The sequence below is a fragment of the Hippopotamus amphibius genome, chromosome 2 (genome assembly GCF_030028045.1).
Source record: "Hippopotamus amphibius kiboko isolate mHipAmp2 chromosome 2, mHipAmp2.hap2, whole genome shotgun sequence".
NCBI lineage: Eukaryota > Metazoa > Chordata > Mammalia > Artiodactyla > Hippopotamidae > Hippopotamus > Hippopotamus amphibius.
The window spans coordinates 34274862-34292683 of record NC_080187.1 but is presented as its reverse complement, the minus strand read 5'-3'; the positions used below and the strand labels follow the sequence as shown (position 1 = coordinate 34292683).

General features: G+C 47.1%; 1 protein-coding gene across 2 annotated transcripts in view; it reads left to right on the top strand.

Moving 5' to 3' along the window:
• The first annotated feature begins 232 nt into the window (after nt 1-232).
• The window catches only part of GALNT12 (polypeptide N-acetylgalactosaminyltransferase 12), a 33761-nt gene continuing 16171 nt past the window's right edge, over nt 233-17822 (top strand). For both annotated transcript variants that reach the window (XM_057724042.1, XM_057724041.1), the window contains exons 1-3: nt 233-660; nt 12544-12713; nt 17298-17487. In XM_057724042.1, the coding sequence (XP_057580025.1) occupies nt 296-660; nt 12544-12713; nt 17298-17487 (725 nt within the window). In that variant the 5' untranslated portion in view covers nt 233-295. The remainder of the gene's footprint in view (nt 661-12543; nt 12714-17297; nt 17488-17822) is intronic.

Sequence of the window (17822 nt, the reverse complement as noted above, 5' to 3'; positions counted from 1 at the left end):
GCCCAGCACAGCGCCTTCGGCCAGCGTTTACGGAGCGCTTACGACGTGCCAGGCGCTGAGCCGTTACCTTTTGAATACAGCACGCAGCCCAGCGAGGAAGGGGCGCGTCTCGGCGAGCCCGCGTGGGGACCCTGTGAAGGTTCGCCCCTTCGGCCGGCTGGCGGGCGGGCGGGCGGGGCGGGAAGGGGGCGGTGCGCAGGTGGGGCGGGCCGGGGGCGGGGCGGCGCGGAGGTTCCGGGATCCGGGTCGCTGGCTGCGCTGCCGCCTCCGGGCGCTGGCCGCAGCTGGCGGGCGCATGTGGGGGCGCGCGGCGCGGAGGCGATGCCCGCGAGGGCTGCGGCGCGGCCGGGAGGCGCTGCTGGCGCTGCTGGCGCTGCTGGCGCTGGCCGGGCTGGGCTCGGTGCTGCGGGAGCGGCGCGGGGCCGGGCCTGTTGAGCCGGGACTCCCGCGCCCCCCGCGGTCCGGGCGGCGCGACCCGGTTCTGCCGCGGCCGCCGGTGTCGGAGGACGCTCTGGGCGCACACGGCGAGGCAGTGCGGCTGCAGCTGCAGGGCGAAGAGCTGCGGCTGCAGGAGGAGAGCGTGCGGCTGCACCAGATCAACATCTACCTCAGCGATCGCATCTCGCTGCACCGCCGCCTGCCTGAGCGCTGGAACCCTCTGTGAGTCCGCAGGGGGTGGGAGGAGCAGCGCCAGAGGTGTCCCGGGCCTCAGTTTCTGCAGCTGTGAAGTGACAGGGTGAGATGAAAGGTGCCTGCAAGGGCAAGTCAGAAGCAGCAAGCTGCGCCTCTCAGGGAGTTGGATTTCTGAGCTTTACGTGGAGGAAGTCAGGAAGCAGCAGCTGGTGGGAAGGGCTCCTTCTGGCTGTGGTCCAGCCCAGCTCACTCCTCTTGGTGACAGCCCCACAACCTGTGTGGTCAGAGGCCTAAGTACTGTTGGAGCTGCTGGCTGGAGGGGTTGTGCCCACTGCTCAGGTAAGAAGGGAATAAGCTGGCAGGTGGAGGATGGCCCTCCTGGCCTTCTGTCTCCTTTCCTCTTTTGGTAGGGATCTTCCAGGTCCCTGCTGGAGTCCCCTCCATAAAGACTTTGAGGGAAAGAGGGCTTAGAGAGGGGTTCTGGGAGGAGCCAGTGGGACAGCCTCCTGTGTGCTCCAGGCACCTGCCACCCCTCCCTGCGCCTCGTCCTTCCTGCTTTACAGGTGTGGAAATAGGCCCACAGTGGTCAGGTGACTTACCCAAGGTGCCACAGCTGGAAGGTGGCGGAACTGGCCTCGGGGGACTGTGACCCTCCTGGTCCCCTTGGCGCTGTGTTGATTTCAGGATTTTAGGGAACTGCTCTGTGGATCCTTGGTCACAGAGAGCATGACCCCACCTCTGCCCCCATCGGCAAAGTTTGGATGGATTTGCACCTCGTTGTTTCTGCTGTTTTTCAGGATCTGTGCATGCCTAGCCTATGCTTCTACCGTATGCATTTTCACTGTTTATCTTTTTGAGTAGAGCTTTGTTTGTTGGGGTTAGTAGCAATTCCTCCCCTTCAGCCAAATGGCTGATTACATGTTTATCTCCTTGAAACTCCAAGGGTGCTCACTGAGGCAAGGTCTAGGGGAAGCTTTCAGGTCAGACTCAGGATTCAGACCCAGCTCATGTGAACTAAAATCCTGGCTCTTTTGCTCATCAGCTCTGTGATATTGGGCAAGTTATCTAGCCTCTCTGAGCCTCACTTTCCCTATCTGCAAAATAGGGGATGAGTAGAAATAACACAACTTAGGAGTTAATAAAACACCTAACACCTGGGAGCACATTGTGTACTCAATTATTAGTTTTTCCTGTCTTCCCAGTTGCGAGCAGTACACTCAGGAGGTTGCTTTTAAGAGTCATCCGGGGATTGGTCATAAAGTTTTTCCTTTCTGGGTTCCTGCTTCCTTTATTGTCTCAGGTTGTGAAACTTCTTTGAAACATTGTGGGTGACCAGTGGGGCTTTATGGTATCCCGTCTCCATGGTGACACAGCTGCCCTGTGTCCTATCAGGATTTGCTTATAGATCCTGCTATTGCAGTGACCCTGGGAAGTTAATCCAAACCCAGCGTGATAAGGAGTGTGAACGCCTCCTGCCTTTAATTCCTGCAGCAACGCCTGTTGAGTTGTTCTTGAATAGAGAGAAAGGTGAGCTCCATCTGTGTGGGTCTCAGCCCAGCCAGGCCTTGAGGTATAACTTAGGTGTAGCCAGTAGTGTCAGGGCCTTTCATGAAGACTCACTTTTATTATATTTCGTAGGGTGGTGAGGACCTAGTAAGGTGTTGAGATTTAGCCTGAGAAACAGGCATGGCAGATTATGAGTTCACAGTCTGGGTCATGGTGCGGGGAGGGTTGGAGCTAATTAATAAGCATAGGTGTGGTTAGGATCCTTGAATGTCATTGGATGGAAAGCCCTGAAGGAGCATCCAGTCTAACTGGAGAGGAAAGTGCCCCCAAGGTAACACACAGATCTGAGGCAGAGTGATCTAGAACCCAGATCTTTTATTCCCCTCCTCCCTTTTCAGATGGAGGCAATTATTTATTAATTTTAATTATAAAAGCAATATGTGTTCACTTTGAGTATACAGAGAGCAAAAAATAAAAAAATAAAAATCATCCATAAACCTACCACCCTGGGGAGAACCACTGTTAACATTTTGCTGTGTATCCTTCTAGACTCTTCCAGGTATTGGAATAGATTTTGAAAAAGATACATATGGGTATGTGGGTTAGAACATATTCAGACATGAGTGTGTACAAAGGCCCACCACGTTTTTAACCAGAGTCTTTGCACTGCACGGGATAAACCTGTTATCATAGGCAAGGAGTTGGGAGCTACCAAAGGACTATTAGGCTTGGTTCTTCTGGCATCTGCAAGCCTTCATAGCCGATAGAGTCACTTCAAAGTATGGACTGTAATTCCTCAAGACTCGGTATAGACCCTGGCCCTTCTGTGAGGCTAATAATTCACATGCCAGTGGAATAGCGCATCACTTATTTTCTCTTAGTTACGGCACTGAATTGAGGAGGAAAAGGAGGAGGAGGAGGATGACAAGGCATCCTTGCATAGTAGTATAGTAAGTATAGGGTTTGCAAAACGCTTTCACAAATACCATCTCATTTGAGCCTAGCAGGGAGGGGGATCTTTCGCTGTGAGATGGCAGCAGGCCAAAGTGGGGAGCCAGATAGCTGGGTTTGTGGCCTTGGGGAACTTTGAAAAATTATGTGAGGGGCCTTCCCCAGAACAATTAAATAGAGTTTTGGTGGGTAGGGCCTAAGCTGAGGCTGATGTGTAACTAGGGTTGAAAGCTATTGGCTTAGAGCCTATAGGTTTCTCACTCTGAAGATTAAGGGTACGTGCTTTTGAGGGTGTGGAAGAATACCAGGATTAGACAAAATGGGAATTAATAACACGTCAAATGCAGTTGAAACTAGTTGTCATATCACAGTCAGTTACAAGGTGTGTCACAAGTGGATGGTGGCTAATAATGTACCAATACTTGCAGAAAATTTTAGTTTTCATAGATCAGGGAAGCCTTGAGATAATCCTGTACTGTCATTCTTATTTGCATTGTGACCTGTCTAGCAGGAGAGAAAGGTGGCGTGAGAGCACCCTTGGGGCTGTGCATTTCCACCGCACGTGTATAGGGATGCCGTGCATGTGAACATCAGCCGTTCTCTGCCACTGCCGAGGAGTTGTGAACCACTAGTTAGAAAAGTGTGTAAATAATACACACAAGTGTTGCATTTCCTGAACACTTGCTCTGGTTTTAGCCTTATTAGAGCTGTAGTTGCAGATGTGTTTAAGGATTAGGACTTGGGTGCTAGGATGGCAAAGAGTCTCAAAATAGCTCTAAATAGATAACCCAGCAAAAGAAAGTGTATCTTGCTGGGGTTGGCAGGTAGGAGTTGATTAGGATTTCCTTTTTTGCAGAGAAGTAGCCTGCTTGTCTGTTCTCTTAACAACATTACCTTTGGAAAAACATCGCACATGGTGTGGAGATTAGGCTGATGTTTCTTTGCTTCCCCAACAAGGTTGTACACTGAGACTATTTTATTAGTTCTTACTAGACCCATCTTGTGGTTGTTAAGAGTGGTGTCCTTTCTTTGAATCAATACTGTAAGTCTACAGAATGTGTTTGTTTTGGTTAGAGTTTTCATGATAGCTTCTCCCATCCTTTTACTTTCACTTCTTCTGTGACCTTAGCTTTCAGGCATGTCTCTAATTAGCATGTTGCTGGATTTTGTGTTGCCATTAAAAAAAAAATCCAGATTGACAACCTTTGACTTTAACTAGTTATGTCTATTTATGCTTACTGTGCTTACTGATACTTTAGTGTTTGATTATGCCATCTTATTTATGCTATTTGTTATGCTTTTTCTGAGCTTTTTTCCCCTTTTTTTCCATACTGCTTTTTGAATTTGTAGAGGTTCCCCACCCCCACCCTGGCCGTGCCCCTCTGTTCTGGTTCCATTTCTCCCTCTCTATTAATTTGGCAGTTATCTATTTCCAATCTTTAGTGGTAAATTTGAAAGTATGTATTTAACTCAAAAAAGGTCTAAAGTTAATCAGTAACTATGGATCTTAGGATGCTTTAACATTGATCACCTTCTTCCCCAATTTGTGTCATGTTACTCTAGTATTTTAATCCTGTCTTGCTTTTTAAACCAACACATTAGACATTTAAAAAAATGCAGTATTTGTTTACATTTATCCACATGTTTACCATTTTCTTTTCCCATCATTCTTTCCTGAATGGTGATCTTTGGATCTCAAAGATCTTTTGGGGATTCTTTTCTTCTTCCCAAAATATATCATGTATTTCTTGCTGTAGATAAGATTGTTGTTGTAAACAGTCAGTTTTACTTATCTGAAAATGTGCTTATTTTTCAAAGCACAAGGGTATATAATTCTGGGTTGTTAGTTTGGCTGGATATATAATTCTGGGTTGATAGTTTGGCATTTGAAGATAGTATTCCACTGTCCCCTGGCTTGCTCCATCACTGTGAGATACACTTAGTTAAATTTGCCTGTCATTCTTGTTTGTCATTCATTTGAGGTCCTCATATTTATTTAAGCATAGTAAGCATACTTACTTTATGCTCTGTGTCTGATACATCTAGTATCCAGGTTCATAGATTTTCTTGTTGCTCTTGGACTCTGCGGACTCCTTTTACTTTTTCATAAGCTGATCCATGCATTTAGAAGATTTTTTAAATTATTTTTTCAAGAATTTTTTGGATGTTCTTTACCAAGAGGGATTCCCAGGTATTTTAATCTTTCATACTGCCATGAGTGGAAGTCCTATATTCACTTTAAAAAGAAGACTTATTTTCTCTATTAGTTAGGGTTCTTTTGGTTGGAAGTGACTGAAAACTCAATGCAAACTGACTTGAATATTAAAAAAAATATATTGACTTCTGTGACAGAAAAGTCTGGAATTAGAACTGGGTTCAGATTATTCTGGGCCCTGAATATAGGGACTCAACTGATGTTATCAGGAAAATGTTGATTGGTCAGGGCTGCAGCATGTGACCTTCCCAGAGGCGTGTGTGTATGTGTACACGAGTGTGTACACATAGTGTATATATGCATGTGTGTGTGTGTGTGTCCATCCCTACACAAACCATACAGCTTGAGAGTCCAGAAGGCATGGCTCTTGAATAAGAAATAAAAGTACGGTAAGGTGAAGAAAGGAGAAAGTATTTTGAGCCAATAAAACACACTTGTGTACATGATGACCTCCCTGGCCTGTTCTGCAAAGGATATGAATTTTCATTTTTTAAAGATGTTTATGTGATAACCTACATATAAACATAAAAGAAGGTCAGGAGGTGTTTGCCGCACCCATTCCTTGATATCCATAAAACACGTAGGCATGTATTGTACCAGTGGAGATTATGGTTGTCCCCCTCCAGTAGGGTTGTTGCGAAGGTTAAAGGGAATAATGCATGTAGACTGCTTAGCACACTGCCTATCATGTAGGAGGCACTCAGTAAATGTTACTGTTAATACTAGATGCAGTGCAAAGCATGCTGAAAATACAGAGAAAAACACAATTCAATCCCTGCCCTTACAAACCACATGGATTATACCAGAAAGTTAAGGAAAGGATGGCTTACTATGATATAGCAGTAAATTTGATTCTGAGCTCTCTTTTGTCTCCTATGCAGAAGTGGAACCTGAGTGATGCATAGCTGTCTTTGTCTAATTGAAGCATGCACAGCTTTTTATCACCCAGACAAAGGGGAAAGTGTTTTTCCTGGATGCAAATTTAGAGATTTGCAGGAAGGATATATTGAACTTCATGAAGGAGAATGCCTTTAAAGGATGTTTTATCTTTTTTTTTTTAAATTGAAGTGTAGTTGATTTACAATGTCGTGTTAGTTTCTGGTATACATCAAAGTAATTTAGTTATACATATATATACGTATTCTTTTCCGCTTTGGTTTATTACAGGGTATTGAATATAGTTCCCTGGGCTATACGGTAGGACCTTGTTGTTTATTTATAGTAGTTTGTATCTGCTAATCCCAAACTCCTAATTTACCCTACCCTCACCTGCTTTCCCCTCTGGTAACCATAAGTTTTTTTTTTTTCTATGTCTGTGTGTCTGTTTCTGTTGTGTAAATAGGTTCATTTGTGTCCTATTTTAGATTCCACATATAAATGGTATTATATGGTATTTGTCTTTCTCTTTCTGACTCACTTCACTTCATATGATGATCTCTAGGTCCACCCATGTTGCTGCAAATGGCATTATCCTTTTTATGGCTGAGTAGTATTCCATTGTGAACATATACCACATCTTCTTTATCCATTCGTCGATGGACATTTAGGTAGCTTCCATGTCTTGGCTATTGTGAAGGGATGATTTAACGAACAAAGGGGAAACTATACCAGGCTGGCAACAAAAAAAGGAGGGGGCAGAATATTAAATATTGCTCAATGAAGACATTTGCTATGGGAAGCTAAAGAAGTATGATTTAGCTTTTTAAAAATCTTTCTTATGATTATAGAAATGATGCATGTTCCTTATAGAACAATTTTAGAATGCAGAAAAATATAAAGGGTTAAATAAGAGTCAGTGATAATCCCACTGCTCGGAGAGCACCATTGCTAACGTGTTTGGCGTACTTCTTTCTGTTGTTTACTGTCTATGTGTGCATGCGTGCACACACACTTTGTTGTTTACAGAACTGACATGGTGCTATTTATAGATTTATGTCCTGCTTTTCTGATTTAACATTACAGTGTGGTTATCCTTTTTTTTATTGCTAAATATTCTCTGAAAACATGGCTTTGGATGGCCGTGTAGTGTTTCTTCATGCGGCCGTGCTACAGTTTATTTAACACTTTTTCTCAGACGTGAGAAATTGTTTAAATTGTGTACAGCTTTTTGCTATTATAAGTAACGTTACGAAGAAAAATTTTTACGGCGAGCCTCCTTCAGGATATCTCTGATTATTCACTTGGGTGAGAAAATTCTTAGATGTATTGATATGAGATGGATAAGAAGAGGAACGTTTTAAAGCTCTGAGTGTTGGAAATTCCCTGGGTCCAGTGGTTAGGCCTTCAAGCTTTCATTGCTGAGGGCCCAGATTCAATCCCTGGTTGGAGAACTAAGATCTCATAAGCACTGTAGTATGGCCAAAAAATAAAAAAATTAAAAAATAAATAAATATTCAATAAGGGGGAAAAAAAAGCTCTGAGTGTATATTGCTAAATTGGTACCCAGTGTTCTTGTGATCTAAGAGGATACAAATAGCCCACCTGGACATTTAAGAACAGTGACCTTGAACTTTTGGTGTTTGCAGAGCAGTGAAAACACATAGGCAAAAACACTGAGGAGGGGCTGACATACGGTCCCAACTCTATTTGGTCAAGCAGATTTTGTTCAGTTTTATTTTTAACATTAAAATTGTTTTGAAAATTTGTGTACAAATTTTAAAGGTTGCTTTCCATTTAGAGTTATTACAAAATATTAGCTGTATTTCGCATGTTGTACATACTTGAGCCTGTCTCATACCCAATAGTTTGCAACCCCCGCTCTCTCACCCTTATAGTGCTTTCCCCCCACCCCACCCCGCCACTGGGAAACGCTAGTTTGTTCTCTATATCTGTGAGTCTGCTTCTTTTTTGTTATATTCACTAATTTGTTGTATTTTTTAGATTCCACATATAAGTGATGTCATACAGTATTTGTCTTTCTCTGTCTGACGTATTTCACTTAGCATAATGCCCTGCAAGTCCATCCATATTGCAAGTGCATCCATATTGCTGTAAATAGCAAAAATTTTGTTCATTTTTATGGCTGAGTAGTATTCCATTGTACGTATGTACCACATCTTATCTATTCATCTGTTGATGGACACTTAGCTTGCTTCCATGTCTTGGCAGTTATAAATAATGCTGCTATGAATATTGGGGTGCATGTGTCTTCAAATTAGTTTTTTTTGGTTTTTTTGGACATATACCCCGGAGTGGAATTGCTGGGTCATATAGTATTTTTAGTTTTTTGAGGAAATCCATACTGTTTTCCACAGTCTGCACCAGTTTACATTCCCACCAGCAGTGTACAACAGTTCCTTTTTCTCCATATCCTTGGAGGGCAGCTGTTTTGGTAGAAGTGGGAATGAATGAGAAAGGAGAGGGCCTTGGTCAGGGCCATTAAGATTGAGATACGTGTAGGTCAGAATTGGCTTGGTGTTTGGGTACACCTTTTGTAACATTAAAAAAATTTTTTTCTTCTTTTTGTATTAAACTTTTAATTTTGAAAAATTCAAACCTAGAGAAAATTTGCTAGAATAGCCAGAATCCTCTGTATCTTTTACCTAGACCCACTCATTATTTTACCCCAATTACTTAATTTTTCTCTTTCTGTATGTATCCTATATTATTAAAGACATTTCAGAATAAATTACAGAGATGATCATCTTTTACCCTTTGTTACTTCAGTGTGTATTTTCTAAAAACAAGGACATTCTCTCTTGATACCATGATGTTATTGTCAAATTCAGGAAATTTATACAAGATCAGATGTTTCCAACTGTCCCTACTTTTAGAGCAACTTTTTTTCTTCCTGAGCCGATATCAAGTTGAGAATCAAGTAGGACATTTAATTGTCCTGCCTCTTTAGTTTCCTTTAGTCTGAAATGGTTCCTCAGACTTTCATTGTCTTTTAGGGCATTCACGTTTTTTAAAAGAGTACAGGCCTGTTGGTTTATAAAATGTCTCTCAATTCAGGCCTGATAGTTTCCTTGTGATTTATTTCAGTGTATGTATGACCGTAAAGCTTAGGGACTTCCAGCAGCAATGAGCATGTATTATTTTGCATAATTTCTGTGGGTCAGGGATTTGGGAGTGCCTTATCTGAGTGGTTCTGGCTTGGGAGTCTCTCATGAGATTGTAGTCAAAATGCTACCTGGGGTTCTTGTCATCTCAAGGTTTAATTGGGACCATTAGGGTTGGAGGATCTGCTTTCGGTATGGCCCATCACATGCTGGAAAGTCTGTCCTGGCTGTCCTGGCTGTCCTGTCTGTCCAAGCCTCAGTTTCTCTCCACATAGATCTCTCCACGGGACACTTGAGTGTCCTCACTACATAGTGGCTGGCTTTCCCCAGAATGGATGGTCCATGGGAGGGAACAAAGAGGAACCTTCAGTGTCTTATGACCTGGTCTTAGAAGCCACATACTGTTACTCCTGCATTCTGTTCATGTGTGGTGGTTTTAAAATATACCTACAAATTCTTTGATAGTCTTCCCTTTAAAAGAAGGAGCCTAATTCTCCTCCCCTTGAGTATGGGCTGGACTCCCCTCTGTGGAGCACAGTGCTAAGTAACCACTTCCATGATTCAGAAGACCAGCACATCCAAGGATTCAGGTCCCGCTGGCTAGGGCTGGTGGGAATGCCCTATTGCTTCTGGACACCAGAGTGGTCATGCCTCCAACCTACAGATGTAGCAGGCATGAGAATGTAAAGGCGGGGGGGGGGGGAGAGCTAGCCCCTGTCAGAGACTCTCAGATAAGCCTATTCATGTGGCAAGGCCACCCCAGTGACGGCAGAGCCTGGGCTGCTGCCTGGGAAGCCTCGGAGCCCTTTGCAGAAGCTGTCCTGGCATTTAGGAAGAGGCACCTGGAGCTCCTCAGAAGACCCTGGGAGGGAGGAGAGGAGAAATTGCCTGTTTCTTGGTAGGAGGGAGGGCTGATTGAGGAGAGGGGATGTAGGGATCTTCATTTTGATTCTGATGGCCCACCTGAGCCTCCTGCAGGGTGGCTTGTCATAGAGCCAGAACCCTGTGACAAGATCTCAGGACACAAGGAGCTCAGCCAAGTACATACACACTTGCAGGCACTCTGTGAACTGCCCAGCTTACCCCGCCTTCCTGAGCCTTGTCTTTAAAATAGGAACAATAAATACTAACATAGGAAGAGGTTTTGAGCGTGAAATAAAGTACTACATTTCATTGATTCTAAAGCACTTTTAAAAAATATTTAAACATTTCTGAAATTAGGGTGTCTCTTAAGATCGGAGCATCCTGCGGTTGTGATTGGTAGCACTTTCTTATTGGTTCATAAAAGAATGGTGTCCTTTGGAAGACACACCATTCATTTTGATGAAAACTTATAGACTGGAGATATGACAGCACCAAGGAATTGCTAATCTTTAAAGTGGTACAATAATATTGTGTTCGTTATGAAAAACAATTTTTATCTCTTAGAGATACATATTGAAATACTTATGGGTGCTGTGATATGCTGGGTTTTGCTTAAAAATAGTCTGGGATGGGGGGAGTGGGTGAGGACACAGATGCATCAGGACCATGCGTTAAGGACTGCTGAAGTTAGCTGAAAGGTTTACAGGATTTTCTTATACTATTCTCTCTACTTCTTGCATGTTTGAAAATTTTCATAATAAAAATAAAAGGAAAAAACAAAGAAATAAGTTGTATACACAACAGCCTTTTCCTTTGCTTTCTGTGGGACTGGGTCCTTCATTATTCAGTATCATCCTAAATGTCATCTCCTGGAGGGGCCCTCCCTCATTACCTGTTCTGTGGTTGCACCCGTTCCCCTTTCCTACTCCCCTCTGTCCTTGCTCTCTGTTTCATCACCCTCCTTTTCTTCACAGCACCCTAACTTTCTGAAATTATTGATATGTTTGCTTATTTGATTATAAGCTGATTGTAAGCTCCGGGGAGCAGGGGCTTTGCCTATCTGGCACATAGTGGGTGATCAGGAAATGATCCGTGACTGACTGATACAGGGCCCACTGCTAGGGTTCCTGGCATGTGGTACATAGTGGATAGATATTAGTTTCGCCCCTCATCCTGCTTGGTTCTGCATCCCTTTGATCTGCCACTTAACTTATCTGTGAGACCTTCCCTTCCTGCCCCAGGTGTCTGGCCAGTCTGTAGCATTTATCTTCTTGAATTTCCAGCCCATTCCTTGGTCAGACTTTAGCCAGCCCAGCCTTCAAACTCTGGTCCTTTCGGTGTCCCTTGTGGGTTTCTGTTCCTCCCCTATCTTGCTGTCAGCCATGTGCTAATTTCCAGGCACTGCCCACTCCCTGGGATGACACTGGAAGTTTGTCATCCATTATTCTGAGGAGAGAATTCTGTGTCAGACAGGAACTTTCTGTGCAAAGTAACAGAACGCCCTACTAAAGAAAGAGGGAGCTAAATGGTTCCTATCACTGCCAGCCAAGCTCTAACTCCAGAGAGATGGGTGTGCTCAGCCCTACCCTCACCCACGAGGCTGCCACAGAATGGAATGGAGGGTGGGTGGTGGCGGTGGTATGGGGGCTGGGGCATAGTCAGTGTCCTCTGCAGAGCCCTTCCTGGAATGTTCCCGGGTCCTAGCCATGGTTCCCGTTTATGCTGTGCATCACCTTTGAAAGCGTACCACTGCTGGGATACAGGTTAGGGAAGATGCTGGGAGAAGGTAGGGGGAGACTCAAGTGATGGTGAGTTCTGGAGCACAGAGAGTGACGCCTGCTGATACGGAGCCATGGGCAAGGTGCTAGAGGAGCAAGGAGGGGTGAGCACCTGCCCCACAGAGGTGTCCCCAGGCTTTCCCAGAGGAGGGTGTGGTGAGTTGTCCTTGAAAGAGGACAGAGAGTGTGCCAAGCAGGAAAGGGAGGAAAGGGCGCAGTCTGAGCAAAGGCCTCAGTGGAATTGGAAAGGTGTGGACAGATGGGAGAGCTGTTGGGCGGGAAGAAGTGACAAGTCTCCTCCCTTCTGATTCTGCTGAGTTTGTATGTTGTGCAAATCTGGAAATTGCTTTAAGGCGTCCCGTCGTTCCAGCTTGTTGGGTGTCATTTTAGAACCTTTTTAAAGAATCTGCTGGGACTCCTAGTGGAACACGGAGGACTGTGGAAGATCCCAGCAGGTTATTTGCCATTCCCCAGGGGGAGGCCCCGAGACCGTGACCTATGTCCCCTTCATCACCCCATCCCCAGCACCAGCCTGGGCCTGGTACACACAGTCAGCAGTGGGGTCTTGATTCCTGAAGTTGTGTTGTATTTGCAGGTGCAAAGAGAAGAAATACGAGTATGATCAGTTGCCCACCACATCTGTCGTCATAGCGTTTTATAATGAAGCCTGGTCAACTCTCCTTCGGACAGTTTACAGTGTCCTCGAGACGTCCCCAGACACCCTGCTAGAAGAAGTTATCCTTGTAGATGACTACAGTGATCGAGGTGAGCCCCTGACTCAGGCTCTTGGAGGAGCTGTGCCTGAGAGGCGAGACTGTGACATGGGTCACATAGAATAGGCCTGGAAGAACAGGCTCCCTGCATCCCCCATGCCTGGCCCCTGCCCTCGGGGAGGTCAGAGCTGGGTTGGGGGGACGCAGACATGATGGCAGAGGGCTTTCCCACACGGTGCTATGGGAGGCAGAGAGGAGGGACTCCCCCTACCTGGCTGTTCAGGAGGGGGTGGTTGACCTTAGCCTTGAAGGTTGGCTAGTCTGCGGACAGCAAAGGTGGGGGAAGGTGTTTAAAGTGGAGGACACAGAATATGGAAAGACTTAGAAGTGCAGTGCTGCGTGGACTGTGTCGGATCTGCAGGTAGTTCAGGAAGGATGGAGGGCTGCTTTGGGGAGTAGCAGGAGAGGAGTGGGATGGAGGGGAGGGGACGGTGGAGAGGGCACAGGCCTTAGACCCAAGGCCGAGGAGTTGGGGCTTTGTCCTGAGGGCAGGGAACGCCAAGGCAGGATTTCAAGCAGGAGATCAGTTTTGCCCTTTGGAGGATCCCTCTGGGCTGGAGTGTGGAGAACAGGATATAGGGGAGCTCTGCAGGGAGATCAGGGTGCTGTGGAGGTGGCCCCGGTGGGAGTGGAGGGCAGGGCAGGCGGGTGGGAGGAGGGATGTCCGGGAGGTGGCATCCACAGGCCTGGGGGCTGCCTGAGGTGCAAGGAGGACCCTCGGGCTTCTGGCCTGGGTCTCTGGGTGAATCGTGGTGCCATCCCAGATCTGGAAAAGCCACTTAGGGCAGGAGGGCAGGTCTGGCAGGGAGGAGGGGGGTATTTGCTTCAACATGCTGAGTTTGAGATGAGATCAAAAAGGGGCAATCCAGATGGAAGAAGAACTGAAGCCAGGGAGAGGCATTCCATTGAGAGTGTGGTCGGTGTCCCCATAGACCTGACCAGTGACCTGGGATCCAGCAATTCATATGCAGACCAAGGCTGGCCCTTTATTATTCAGTAAATGTTCTTTGAGTGTGAGCCGGCTGTTGGGGATCCCGTGGGAAAGAAGACAAGTCCCTACTCTCGTAAAACTCACATTCTAGAGAGGTGGGTGGAGATGGTCAGTTCACCTATAAAGAACATAATACATACATCACATAATACAACACAGTGTAACATAACACATCACATAATACAACACAGTATAACATAGCCTACTGTAATAGAATATGATATTATACCATAGCATGAGTAGAAAGTGCTCTGACAGAATAATGGGAATAGGAAAGTGCGCGGCGCTTGTGGACCAGGCCTGCTCCAGCTGGTGGGGGTCAAGGAGGCCTCTCTGAGGAGCTGGCCTTTGAGCCTAAAGCTACCGTGTGGAGAAGGAGACCGCCCGATGAAGGTCTGCGGAGAGAGGCTGGGCCAGGAGCAGCCGGTGCAGAAGCTGGGCCGGGCAGCCATGCGTGGGGGTGGAGGGGGACCTGGAGGATGGGGTCACCGGGTGGGCGGGGCCCGATCAGGGGAGGCCTGGGAGGCCGCCATAAAGGGTTTAGCGGAAAAGGAGCCCGTGCAGGTAGGCCGCTCGGTCTTGGGGGCTCACGGTGCTGCCCCGTGGAGCAAGGCTGATGTTGGGGGCCCACGGCGTGCCGGGTGAGGGTGGGAGGGGAGGGGTGTAGGGGCTGCAGCGGCCTTGCCTGGCCGGGGTCGGCCGTGTCCGTGAGCCGTAGTCAGCCAGCACATCCTGGGCCGCTAGCTGACGTGAGAGCAGCCAAGCTTACGTGAGGGGAAATGTCACGGCCCTACAGCAGGGAGAGCTGTGGGCTTGGTTGCTAGAGCCTGTTTCAGGTCAGATCACCACCCCTCGGCCAGCCATCCGGGTAGAGCCACTGCTTATTGGGCATCTGCTGCTTCAGGCTCTGAGGCTGGTCTGTCTGACTTCAGAGCCTGGGGTGTAGGTCCTAATGGGTGGGTGTGCTGGACTGTTCTCACAGAGACTCAAAATTACAGTGATTTACAGGAGATAAATGGATTTCTCTCTCGCATCACAAATCTGGAGTGAGAGACGAGGGCCGGTGTGGCAGCTCCGCAGGGTTAGGGCCCGGCTCCTCCCCCCGAGTCTCCACCTTCTCGGGGATGGTGTGCTGCCCGGTCTGCGTGGCCCCGGCTGGCTCTTCTCCTGCTCACTCCCGTCAGCAGGAGGGTTTCAAGGGGACGAGGAGCCACACCTGGAACTTTGCCCTCACGTTCCCATTGAGCAGAACAGGGTCACCTGGCCACACCTGGCTGCGAGGGAGGCTGGGAACGTCGTCTCCATGGTGGGTGGCCATGTGCTGAGCTGAAAAGCATGGGGAGACGGAGTCTTCGGGGACAGCTGGCATTCCCCATGGCAGCATGCAAGCCAGGCTGGGGCTTGAGGCCTCGTGTAGCCTGCAGGGTGTTGGGTTCTGGGGTCAGGGGTCTGAGGCGAGCTTTGCTGTAACCCATCATGGCACCTTGGGCAGGTCACTGGTCTTCCGAGCCTTGGTTTCTCATCTGTAAATGGACTTATCTACACGTAAATCAGAGACTTGTGGTGAGGACTAAAGGAGATCATGTGTAGGACAGAACCTCATTAGCAGCCTGCGTGTAGTAGGCATGTATCTGCATTTCCTTTCCTCCCAGGGTGGTTTTAGATCTGTCCGTGTAGACCCTGGTTCTGGGTCACACCACATGGCCTAGAATCCCAGCTCCAGCACTTCATAGCCATACAGCCTGGAGCAAGGAGTTTAACCGGTTTCAGCCTTGGCTTCCAGCCCTGTAAAATGGCATAATAGTAGTTCTTACCTTGCAGGCTTCTTGTTGTGAGGATTAAATGAGATGAAGGCGGTAGCTTGTTAGGTTAGGGCCTGGCACATTGCTGGCACTTGTGCAACGATAATTTCTGCTTTTATGAAATATTCAAAAAACTGTAAAATGCTGAAAACATTTCAGAAATGTATTCATTCACAAGCAAACATCAGATTATTTTCCCTTTATGGGGTCAAGCAGCTGCTCAGCAGACAGGTGTACGGTATGAACCCCTTCCAGCACAGTCCGGGTCTCCTATAAACGTAAGGCTCTGTGGGGCCAAGGCGTCCCCTCCCATCGTGGTAATCTGTAAAGCCAGCAGGATGCCCCCTTCAGCCTGTACTGGAGGTAAGAAGTCCTGCCCTGCCCCCTCCTCCCTCCCTCCCTGCAGTGTCCGTCTGAGCTGATGAGGGGTGTCAGCGCCTTCCAGGATGGGAGAAGACAGTTCAGGCAGACAGAAAATTGCTGCAGACCAAACCCACAATGAGCACTGGGAGGCTGCACCAGCATTTTCCTGTGTTCACTGGGTACTGCCCCTAATTAGCTTTGCTTGGAAAGTCACCTCCCTTATTCCTGCCGTCGGCTTGTGTGCAGTTATATTTAGGGTTGAAAAAAAATCAACCAATGAGTATTTTCTTGATTTTTTTGTTTGAGTATCAAGAATATTTAGAGAAACACTTCACAAACAACAAAGCAACTTAGAACGTTTTACGTTTTCCCCTTCACTGATGATTGAGAAGGACTTTGAGACAAAGCCGCTGTTGATGTGGGGAGATCCTCTCATTTTTATTTTACCGGAGTGGTTCCTACCTGCCTCCACCTGACCCATCAAGGGGTGTGAATTGGGGCCTCTAGTCCCAAAGCCTGTGTGTGGAGTTGGGAGTCCTGGGGCCAGCCCTAGCTGAGGGCATGTCCTTTCAGTTCTTAAGGACTCATTTCTTTGTCTGCAAAATGAGATGAGCGTGTCCTCCTGACAAGTTTTGGATTTGTTTAACAAGGATGGGAAGCTGTAGGAGAAAGCTCTGGAGGCAGTGTTAAGCCTGTGGACTCGAGCCAGAGTCCCTGGGTTCAAATCATGGCTCCTCAGCTCACTCGTCTGGGACCTCGGCATGGCACTTAGCCTTTCTGGCCTCAATGTTCTCATCCATAAAATGGGGACAGTAGCAGGACTTACCTTATAGGGTTGTTATAAGACTCACGTGAGTTATATGAATCACTTGGACAGTAATTAACACAGCAGGCCTTCCAAGGTTGGCTGCCATTGTTGTTATTACTGTGTCAACTGAAACGTGCTTCTGAGAAAATTGGCATTAATGTAATTATGTTATAAATAAAATTTATGTTAATATAATTCCATATAAATTAAAATTTTATGATGTATTACATAATTAACATAAATTAACAAAATTTATATTAACACAACTTTTTGGAAAAATCGTGGTTGGATGGTTCTTGTGCTTCTTAAGTGTTAGCGAGTCAAGGTGTTTTGGGGGGTAATAGCTTTATTGAGATATACCCACATGCCACATCCCCCACTTCTGAGTATAGTTCAACGTGTGTGTGTTTTGAGCGGGAGCATTCGGTGGTTCTGGAATCCTCCACCCCAGCCTCCCTGGCCTTTGAGGGGGGCTTCCAGCCTCGGTTCCGAGTGCAGTGAGCACGTCCCTGGTGGGGTCCATTTAGCCTTCTTCTTGGGACAGAGAGGCCCTGGAAGAACACAGCTGGGGATGTGTGGCGGTGACCGTTGTTGTCCCGCTTGCCTCCCCAGAGCACCTGAAGGAGCGCCTGGCCTCCGAGCTGGCAGGGCTGCCCAAGGTCCGCCTGATCCGCGCCAACAAGAGGGAGGGCCTGGTGCGAGCGCGGCTGCTGGGGGCTTCTGCGGCCAAGGGCGACGTGCTGACCTTCCTGGACTGCCACTGCGAGTGCCACGAGGGGTGGCTGGAGCCGCTGCTGCAGAGGTGCGTGAGCGTCCGTGGGGGGTGGGGGCCTGGGACAAACTGACGCGGGAGGCAGGGGCCCTGGGCTCAGACGCTCCTGGGGCAAAGCCTCTGTCCGTGGGCATAGTAACAGTCCCTGCCTCCTGGAGGCCGCTAAATGATTTAATACACAGCCCGTGCTTAGAACATACCAGCAGACAGGAGGCCCTACATGAGTGTTTGCTTTTATTACTGCTTATTATACACGTTTATTGTAGAAAACTTAGTATGATCAACCAAGAAAAAAATATTGTCAATCACATAGAATTGCACTCCTAGAGAGTATACATTTTGGTGTATTTCCTTCAAGCTGAGCT